The 10,815-nt window shown below is 40.4% G+C and overlaps 1 protein-coding gene across 1 annotated transcript in view; it reads right to left on the bottom strand.

Annotated features, from left to right (window-relative positions):
* Positions 1-1,363: 1,363 nt before the first annotated feature.
* PLD1 (phospholipase D1) overlaps positions 1,364-10,815 on the bottom strand; it is a gene marked incomplete at its 3' end in the record, with an annotated part of 135,026 nt that continues 125,574 nt past the window's right edge. Inside the window, exons 23-26 of the mRNA XM_081329791.1 lie at positions 10,009-10,143; positions 6,167-6,320; positions 3,858-3,972; positions 1,364-1,588 (exon numbers count right to left, since the gene is read on the bottom strand). Coding sequence (XP_081185917.1) covers positions 1,364-1,588; positions 3,858-3,972; positions 6,167-6,320; positions 10,009-10,143 — 629 coding nt within the window. The remainder of the gene's footprint in view (positions 1,589-3,857; positions 3,973-6,166; positions 6,321-10,008; positions 10,144-10,815) is intronic.

Genomic DNA, 10,815 nt, shown 5'->3' with positions numbered 1-10,815 from the left:
TGCTATTTAACAGTAGGCATACAAGGAATTCTTTGGCCATGTGTTTCTTAGCAGGAAGGGAAGAACTAATTGGTCCCTCTTCAAGAGAATAAAAAGATTTTTGCTAAATCGTTACATGAATACACTTTTTTCGGCCATCAGGGGGACAAAACAAATCTGGTGACTTACCACTACTGCTTTTAGAAATCTTCATCACTTATTGTTCCAACAAGACACAGGCAGGACAAATTATTTCTCCTGCTAAATACAGCACTAAAAAAAAATTCTATGCAAAACCTCTATAACTTACTCCAGAAAGAAAGATCACAGTTAAGCCCAAAGTGGCATCGTGCAGTGTTTCTCAGTAGTTGCTGTACTATTCGCAGAATTTAAAAAGGATTTATAAAGAAATACTCTATCTAACAAAAGGGACGCGGTGGCTCAGTGGGTTAGGACGCTGAACTTGTCGATCGGAAGGTCGGCAGTTTGGCGGGTCGAATCCCGAGTGCCGCGTAGCAGAGTGAGCGCCTGTTACTCGTCCCAGCTTCTGCCCACCTAGCAGTTCGAAAGCACGTAAAAATGCAAGTAGAAAAATAGGGACCACTACGGTGGGAAGGTAACAGCGTTCCGTGCGCCTTTGGCGTCTAGTCATGCCGGCCACATGACCACGGAGACGTCCTCGGACAAGCGCTGGCTCTTCGGCTATGAAACGGAGATGAGCACCGGCCCCTAGAGTCGGAAACGACTAGCACGCATGTGCGGGGGAACCTTTACCTTTACCTTTACCTATCTAACAAGTTCCAAAGACATAAACAACAGTAAGGGCATACAAAGGAGTCAAGGCATTGTCACTGTTACACGTGGATTGCTTTTAAAGTGGAAATGTAGATGCAGTTCACTTTGTCTGGAAAGATAATTTGTACAAGCAGTAACCTTAGTTATCTTTGTGGAAAATCAATTACCCATTTTTGTCCAGAATAAAAGATGGCTGGTATAAGCGGATATCTTATCCCAGTTACTTATAACGAAGACTTTGTAGGTTCTGTTTGAGATAACCATATATGTAGGTTAAGCATGCATGGGATATGGAAAGTGTCTTGAAGCATGACTGTAGACATTTAGAGAAAGTATCTTTCATTCCCCTCTTCCCTCTTTCCAGGTTGCTTGGATGACCCTGCTATCATTGAGAACATAACTTCTCAATTACCTGCTATTTCGAACACTGTCTCTGCTAGGCTGTTATTTTCTCTCAAACCCTACCATCAAAAGGCACTTTTGGATTGGTGCAGCTTTTCCTTCTTATGGCAAAAAGTTCTTGTGAAACCAGAAGCCAAACCAGATCTGTTTTGTCTACTTAAAAAGAAAAATTCAAGCTGATTTCTACTTAAGTCCACGTCTCCATGGGCACTATGGATTCTTTTGTTCCAACAGAGGGAAGCAAATTCTCTTCATCCAGGAAGCGAAAGGGAAACTGTACGAGAAATCCACGGATTTTCTTCAGTTCTTCAGCTGCTTTAGTGGGATTCTCGCAAGCAATCTTTGGTTTAGTGATGAAATCCCGCAGCTGAGTTAAGTTATTGACTTCATCGGTAGGTAGACATCGGAAAACCTAATTGAGAGGAGGAAGAGTGAAGAAAAAGGTGTGAGAACAGATCTCTCTCTCTAAGGACATGTCTATACTAGAAACTTGCCCAACTGCTTAGTCATAGTACCTCTGTTCATTGAATTTTAGAACTTTAACAAAGGATTTTCATAATCTCCAACACACTGGGTTTCCCCCCCGTTCCAAGATATTTTGGAGACCAAGTCATGTTAATGTTTATATTTACATTCTGGTTGACGTTAGGACCTTAAACCGCTCCAGCCCTCTTTCACTTAAGAAGAAAATTATCACTGGTTTTTCGCAAGCACTTGAAAGCAAAGCTGCCAGCTATAAATATACAGGTAGTCCTTGACTTACAACCACAACTGAGCCCAATATTTCCATTGCTAAGCAAGGCAGTTGTTAAGTGCCTCATGTTATGACCTTTTCTGACACAGTTGTTGCAATTGTTAAGTGAATCATTAAGCCGTCAAGCAAATCTGGTGTCCCCCATTGACTTTGCTTGTTGGAAACCAACTGGGAAGGTCATGAATGGTGATCACATAACTCCAGGACAGTGCAACTGTCATAAATACATGTGCCCAACTATGGGGATGCTACAGTGGCTGTAAGTGTGAAAACCGGTCATAACTCACATTTTTCAGTGCTGTTGTACCTTTGAGCAGTCACTAAACAAATGGTTGTAAGTCAACGACAACCTGTATATAGGTGAGAGAGAGAGCTCCTTTGGCTTAAGGATTGTTATTCTGATCAGGGGATTTGGGATCATGCTACAGATATAACCCAACTGCTTCACCATATACCTAGGATAAAGGTAGGCAAGTTTTCAGGTATTGGGTTTGTCTATGGAGATTCTCAGTCATCCAGGTCGTGGTTGTCCCAAAGGTGCTTCTTCAAAGGCAACCGGACTTTCTTTGTTTTTCCTTGAAGATTTTTGCTTCTCATCCAAGAAATGTCTTCAGTTCTAAAGAGCAGTGAAACGTCTTCAAGAAAAAAACTAAGAAAGTCCAGTTGGCTTTGAAAAAGCACCTTCGGGATGGGTGTTGGGCTGTAAAAAGTAAACAAGCATGTTTTAAAATGGCCAACCATCTTGCAGATTGCCAAATTTCACCAGTGTAAAGGCTTTCATAACTGAGGCATGTCACACAAGAAAACTAAAACTAAAACCCCAGGAGAACACAAGCATTTTGTAACATTGGGTGACCTTGCAAACTTTCAGTCAGTTGATATATTTGTTTTTAAAGTTATATTTAGTTCTAAAGTTCTGGAGTCCCCTTCAAGTGTTGCTGTGTGGGCATTCATAGCAATACCACATCACTGATCCCTAAATCAAGACATTCTCTAATACGGATGTGAAATGCTTTGGGACTTGATTCCAAAAGTTGGTGTGAGCCGAGCAGGAGCACATACATAGCTTAATATTTCCCTCCCTCCCCGTGGTTCAGTGTCTGTGCTGCCATCCTACTTCGCCTTTCCACTGCTTTGCTGATGCCAGACTGCCATGAACCCTGGGGGGACGGAGCTCTCAGGTGGGGAGGGGAAGACAAGAAACAAACCATGCCGAGTGGCTGCTAGAGACATCGGCTGACCGACCCCAAGGCCACAGGCTTGGGAATGGAATGCGAACCATTGCCGAGCCTGCTAAACATTAGAACTGTTACCAAAACAATATGTTTGAATCTAACTGGATGCTAGGAAAATAACGGTGAGAGGGGGGGAGGTAAGTTGGCAACTTTTGTGTGTAAACCTCAGATCTGGCTTTTTATGCTTTGTAACCACTTGCCTTAGTAAAAGTATTCCTTTCATTACAAATGCAGTCGAAGGCTCTTCTTTGATAAATGGCCAAGATGGGACAAATCCAACACATAAACACACAAGTCAGGGACTTATTAAAGAGAGGTTGGGTGACTTCTAAGAATTGGACAGCCCCAGGGCTTTTTTTCCTCATAGAATGCCCAGAACGGAGTTCCGGCACCTTTTTTGGATGGAACCTTGTAGGGTAGGCAAGGTGGGTTGTATGACATGTGTGAGTTCCGGCACCTTTTTCTTTTACAAAAAAAGCACTGGAGACAGAGTTGGAGGTCTTCTAGTCTAACCCCCTTCTCAAGCAGGTGACCATATACCGTTCCAGATAAGTGGCTGTCCAGTCTCCTCTTAAAACCTTCCAATGATGGAGCACCCACAACTTCTGAAGGCAAGCTGTACTTTGCAAACAGCTTGCCGTCAATACCCGTGCCTTTCAATAACAAGTGTGAAGCACAATCCCATACTTCACCTTCTCAAAAATAGTGGCATTGCGTGCTGCTGTTGAAACCCACACTTCTTTAAAGAATTTGTCACTTATGGGGTCCTGGATATCATTCAGATCTATGGAACTGCCAAGAACAACCCTGAAGAATTGGACGAGAGAAAAGGGGAAAAAAGAAAAAGAAAATTGCACACAATTAAACTGGTAGGTGTTGTTAATAGTGTGAACAGTTTTGAGATTGGGAAGGTTGAAATGCAATCCCACAGGGTGCTAATAAAATATAAGAACATTCTTCCAATAGAAACCAAACCAAGAATGGTTGTGATTATCAACCCAACGTTTGGCTGTTTTGTTTCGAAGCTTCTACACAGGTTTTAGCAGCTAACCTATATCTTGCCAAAGGGGCAAAATGTGCATGATCAGATACGCTCCACGTCTTTCTTATTTGTGTATTTAATGTTTTTAATCCTGCCTTTATTATTTTTCTAAAGGTGAGAAATACTTTTCAAAAAACAACTGGATTTCCTTGTTTTTTTTCTTGAAAACGTTTCACTACTCATCCAAGAAGCTTCTTCACTTCAAGAACTGAACTGAGAATTGAGGAAGCTTCTTGGATGAGTAGTGAAACGTTTTCAAGGAAAAAAAGCAAGTAAGTGAACAGCACCTTTGGGACAATCATCATCTGGATGACTGAGAACCCTCATAGATACATAATACTCCTTCCTCCTTCTATTTCCCATCCCTATGAGACGGGTTGGGCTGAGAGGGAATGACTGGCTCAAGGTCACCCAACTGGCTTTCATATTTAAGGAGGGACTAGAATTCACAGTTTCCTGGTGATTGGCCCAAAGTCACCCAACCAGCTTTCATGCCTAAGGGGCAGTGGTAGGATTCAGCCAATTTGCACCACTTTGGCAGAACTGGTGGCTATTTTTTGTTACCCAGGTCCAGAATGGACTTCCGGAAGCGGCATTCACACACAGAACTGATTGTTCACATATTTGAATCCCACCAGTGTTAAGGGGAGAGTAGAACTCACAGTCTCTTGGTTTCTAGCCTGATAATAGAGTAGAATAGAGTAGAATATAGAGTGGAGTGGAGTGGAGTGGAGTGGAGTGGAGTGGAATGGAATGGAATGGAATAGAATAGAATAGAATAGAATAGAATAGAATAGAATAGAATAGAATAGAATAGAATAGAATAGAATAGAATAGAATAGAATAGAATAGAATAGAATAGAATCTGGAAGGGACATTGGAGGTCTTCTAGTCCAGCCCCCTGCTCAAGCAGGAGATCCTATACCCTTTTAGACAAGTGACTGTCCAGTCTCATATGGTGCTATGAGGTAAATACAAATGAGGTGGAGTTATGTGTTGCAATGCACCTTTCAGAATTTGCTTTCCCAGCCTGCATTCTGCAAATGCCTGTGACTTTCTTGACTGACATTCATAGTAGGTGGTGGGAAAGGACCGGATTTTAGAGTGTCTGCAATGTGTGTTCACTTTGTGGGAGCTACTTTGCTGCTTATCTGCCCAGTTAGATAGCAGGGGTAAATTAAGAAGGTCTGTTAATTATATTTCCCACACTGACAGTGGCAGCTTTAATTCTGAACAATTTTTCGAAGGAAGAACTTTGAACAGGCAGCAATTATTATAAAGGCAATTAAACCTCTCCCCCTCAAAATAGGGAGAAGGAAGGCACATTTACTGCAAATGACTTTGAAGCTAAATAAATGATGAGAAGTTGTGAAATGAAAAGAGGAAAGGTTAAACCATTCGTCCAGGTTATGGTTTAATGGGTAGAAGGCTCAGGACAGACTACTGTACAGTCTCTCTTGTCCAATCATTATAAGTATATGCTGAGTGCCAAAACCCAAATTTCGATCAAGTGACCCTTGGGATGCTGCAATGGCCATAAGTGTGAGGATTAATGTTAAGTCCCTTTTTTCCAGCTCTGTTGAAAGCTCGAACCGTCGCTGAGGACCACTTTAATACACGTCTACGGAGATGCTTAATCATTCAGGTCATGGTTGTCCCAAAGGTTCAGAACTCAGGAAGCTTCTTAGATAAGAAGTGAAACTTTTTGAAAGAAACACCCCCCCACACACACAAGTCCAGTTGCCTTTTGGAAAAGCACCTTAACACATATACCTACAGCTGCAATCATTTACTATTAAACTGAGAATAGGCCCCACTGAACTAAATAGAAGACCTGGCTGAATAGAAAAGCATAGGATTGTCTATTCTGTGGGTTCTAAGGCAATCAGATGACTGGAAATGCTTTTCAGATTGGTTTTATTCCTACTTTTCTCAAAGCAGTTTTGTCAGCTGTGGTACCTAAAACATTGAAGGCGAAGAGACTGGGCAAATCTTCCTGCTTTGTAGTCTTCCCCATCCATCACTGAAGCAACCGTGTCGGTATCCTCCACAATGACAGCCATTTCACTGTCTCTCTTCCCCAACATGCTTCTGTCATTGATGTTGGCGGAGCCTGTAACGACACAGCATTGGCAAAGTTGCAAATTCAAGGGATAAATAAACAACTATTTTAAAAATAGTTCAGAGGACCCTAGCTGTGTCCTGTGTTTCGAACTCTACCATAATCTACCCAGTCATCGAGTTTGATCCACGGTAATAAAAGCTCTGAAAGAATACAATAAATAAATGTAAGAAAATGTTAGGTCTTATTTCGTTAGGTAACTAATAGCTGATCTGGAGGACTATATACATTTTATACAAAAATAAGTAAAAATATACCGTAGTTTTTATCAGCAATTGTCTAGAACAAGTGATGGCTTTCAAATTCAGGATTTGATGAAACCAATTACTTGGGCTTTGCAAGAATTTTGTTCCAATATGGAGTCTGGGACAAAAATGGCCATGATAGTATTATGGTAAAAATTAGATGGGGAATATGTTATGGTGGGTTCTGCTGGATCTCTAAGTAGTATAGATACCACAGGGCAAGAATTAAAAATTTGTGGTCTTCACTTGTTCCTGAACTTTGGTTCACTTTGATCCTAACCAATATTTCTAGTTAATGGGAGTTGCAGTCCAACGTCTGTATGTCACACCTGTTGTCATAGGTCAGTGATGGCGAACCTTTTAGAGACCGAGTGCCCAAACTGCAATCAAAAACCCACTTATGCATCATCAGGTGCCGGGTGGGCATGGCCCATTGGGTGGGCGTGGCCGCAGTGATAACGGCACACCGGGTGGGACTAAAAAGTTCAATCAATCAATTCCAACTTTGCGAGATCTTTTTTTTCCCCCCGCAAGAAGTTGAAATTGATTGATTGAATCTTTTTTTTTTTCATATGGCGGCAGAGGCCTAAAGCAAAAAGGTTTTATAAAACCCAGCTGAAGGCCTAGGACTGGGGTGACGGCGCACGTGCCCACAGAAAGGACTCTGCGTGCCACCTGTGGCACATGTGCCATAGGTTCACCACCATGGTCATAGGTCATGGAATCCTTCTGGGCACCTTGGACCTAAAGCTGATCTATAATCAGATGAATAAATTTTGAGTAAGCAACTGCTCCGTTGCTTAACTGGATCTAAACGCAGGGTGTTCAAGGAAGAGCCAAAAACCAAATTGTTACTTCTTTCTTTGTTGAGAAAAAATAATTTATTGGACTGATTTGCAGTGCAAATCTAATGATAACACTTTTCTTTCCTTTACAGGAATTTTCTAGTCATTGCATATTGGAGAAAAAGGGATCTTTATCATGGAAAGACATCAAATTAACGGCAATGAATTGGAGCAGGGGAGGTGAACAGTTTCTGGCATTTTCTGCTTCAAATACCAAAAATAACCTGAAAAGGTTTGCTTATAATTCATTGAGGAGGAACAGCTCTATGCTATTCTGTCTTTTGCCAGCCTCAGATGCATCTCTTATGTCTTGTGGACATTTCCTTAATTCAGAGTAGTAGACATGCTGAGCAATATTTTCTATCTTTTTTTGCTTAGTTAGCTCTCAGCACAGCTATGGATTTAAGGTACTCACTAGGGCCTGTTTAAAAACTTCCTTTACTGGCAGATGGGAAAGAGAAGGCTGGATCATCTTGCCAATCTGTGCATATGTGTGCATATCAATCAATCCATTGCTCTTTCATAAGAAAAGGAAAGGAAAAAAAAGGTGTGACAGTAGATAGCAAACTGAAGATGAAGGTTGCTGAAGAGAGGCTGTATATCCAAGGTACTGTTTAGTATAAAGAGTCAAAGCCACGTAAAGTAATATCCAAGACAATTTGTTTTTTTAATTAATCATTTGACCATATTGAAAAGCTATAAAAACAATACAAAGAAAAGGAGGACATATTGATAATATATTGTTTCCCCTGCTTAAGTCATTAAAATCCAAGAACTATTGGGAGACCAAGAATAAATTATTACACATATTGCAGGGAACATACTTGTACACAGCTGGGGGGGGGGAACTCTGTTTTTCTATAAAAATATTAAGAGGGTGGATCACATAGAACATAACTGCAGAGCAATGATATATTATTAATATATCCTACTTTCCTATTGTTTTTACAACTACTTGATATCGACAAAGGACTAATCAGTAAACCAACTGAACTGAATTAGAACAGCAATGTCACAAAGTCTGTCTGTCTGTCTGTCTGTCTGTCTCTCTCTCTCTCTCTCTGTGTGTGTGTGTGTGTGTGGAGAAATACCAACAGCTTTATAAATCCCAGCCTACAAAAGAAGGCTAAATAATTCTCAGTTCAAATCAGGAAAAAAATAAAGATTTATTTCTTCAGTAATTCCACAGGATTTCTGCAGAGTAGATCTATACATTATAGTGTCAACAACTCTGCCAGGAAGACTATTTCAGTTGAAAACTGTTGAAACACAGGAAATGCAAGGCCAGCTTTAAGTATGTAAGGGTTGGCTCAATGTTGTAGGCATTTATTCTTCTCCAGAGATAGAGTAACGTAAGAAGATATTTCACCTATTAGGCATTTTGTTTTAAAATGTCAGCTTTCTTTCTTTTTTATGTGCCATCCTATGCCTTTAAGCCAGAAGAATCTTCTTTGGGGAATACAGTTTGTTCTGGATAAATGTATTGTATAACTATGGCCATTGGATTTTTCTATTTGTAGAGCAATACAACCATTGTTGCTTGGTATTAATTTTGTTTTGTTTCTTCATGTCTCCCTCCCTGAACTAATGTGCTTCTAATGTACCTATCTTAGGCTGGCTGCTTCCTAAATTTAATTATGCAATTACTTATTGTAAAAACAAAAACCCCAAGATGGTTTACAATTTAAAAAATCCCAAGAAAGCAATAATGTAACTAGTTTAACTTAACTACTGAAGCTCAAATATTTTGGCCACCTATTGAAAAGAGAGGACTCATTGGAAAAGACTCTGATGTTGGGAAAGATTGAAGGCAAAAGGAGAAGGGGATGCTAGAGGATGAGATGGTTAAATAGTGTCATTGACACAATGTTCATGAATTTGGGCAAACCCAGGGAGAAAGTGGAGGATAGTGGGGCCTGGTGTGCTATGGTCCATGGGGTCGCGAAAAGTCAGACATGACTTAGTCACTGAACAAAACCTAATTACTTGTACATAAGACAGCCTTAATATCATGGGTGCCCATATTCTGCAGAATTCTCCAATCCTTCTTGAAAATCAGAAGCTGGAGGGCATTCCTCATCTTTGGTGGGTGTCCAGAAAGCACAGTATACTGAAAAATTACGCCCCCCATGCTTCACTTCTAACAGGATGGGGAACCCAAGAAATGCATATATCAGATCAAATCTGGGTAGGAAGGTTGCTCTTAAAGTTATTCAGACTCTGAGTTATGTAGAGATTTAAACATGATAGGCAGAACTTTCACTTGAACCCAGAAGCAAACTTGGAACCAGCATAGCAACAGGAGGAGGTATCTACTGACGTGGAATTCAAGTGCTATAAATCCTAAATTCTATGTTTAGGGGTACGTGACACACCCACGTTCAGATCTGCATCAGCTATTCAATTTGGAGAAAGACTGAATTGACAAATCAATCATCCACTTCAGTGACTGATTCAAAGAGTGAGTCATTCAAACTGCCTTCTAATTGAAACTCCAAAGTGGCCCCATGGCCCTCTTGAAATCTGCCGAGATATATGGCAGGGATGGTCCACTCCCAAACACTGGCACTTAGCACATTTCTCCCTTACCTATAATGACTGTGTTGTCATCAGCAACCAGCAGCTTGCTGTGGACATAGATCAGTTCAGTAATGAGTTTCCCTTCCAGCTCAGCATAGTTTCGAAGTCCACAGAATGAAATGTAATTAATCCATTGATTTCCAACTGAAGGGTTACCATTAAGAAATGGAGGATGAAAGATAGAAGAGAAAAAAAGAACAGAAAAACTTTAGGACTTTAAAAAGTAGAAGAAATGAAAACAGTTTACATTTTTTTTACAGTATTTAAATTATGGAAATGTGGGTTTGGGTTAATTGTTAGAATACATTTCTTGACAGTAATAGCCCGTTAAGCCAATTACCTAGGAAGACCTGCCTACTGTCTAGAACACTTCAGATATATCATACTTAATTATTATAAATCCAGGCTAGCATGATCTCTAGCAATGATGGTTAGAATTATGGGACATAGCATCAGACTGGTGGAAGATGTCTTGGAGGGCAGGACAGCAACTCTGGATTTTCTGCATCAAGTTATAATAAAGAGTTAGATTAGATAACATTCAACCCCACTAATCCTATATTCTGTAACTGCAGTAGAAAAAAAGAACATGTAACATGGGTGCAAACATCTATCTCTGAAAAGTGGATTCATGCATCTAGATGGGCATTTTTATTCTATCATTCAGCTAAGGTCTACCAAAGGGAAAAAAAAAACATTCTCAATTTGACTACCTAGCAGTTTTGGCATAAATTCAAATTTCAACTCCCCAGATCCTTATGACTAAGCCGAGGGAGTCGACTTGCTGGAATGACATCAAGTAAAATCAGGAGAAGC

The sequence above is a fragment of the Vipera berus genome (assembly GCF_964194415.1).
Source record: "Vipera berus genome assembly, chromosome: 5".
In the NCBI taxonomy this organism is placed as follows: Eukaryota; Metazoa; Chordata; class Lepidosauria; order Squamata; family Viperidae; genus Vipera; species Vipera berus.
Note: the sequence above shows the minus strand (reverse complement) of the source record. Positions and strands in the feature narration are given on the sequence as shown.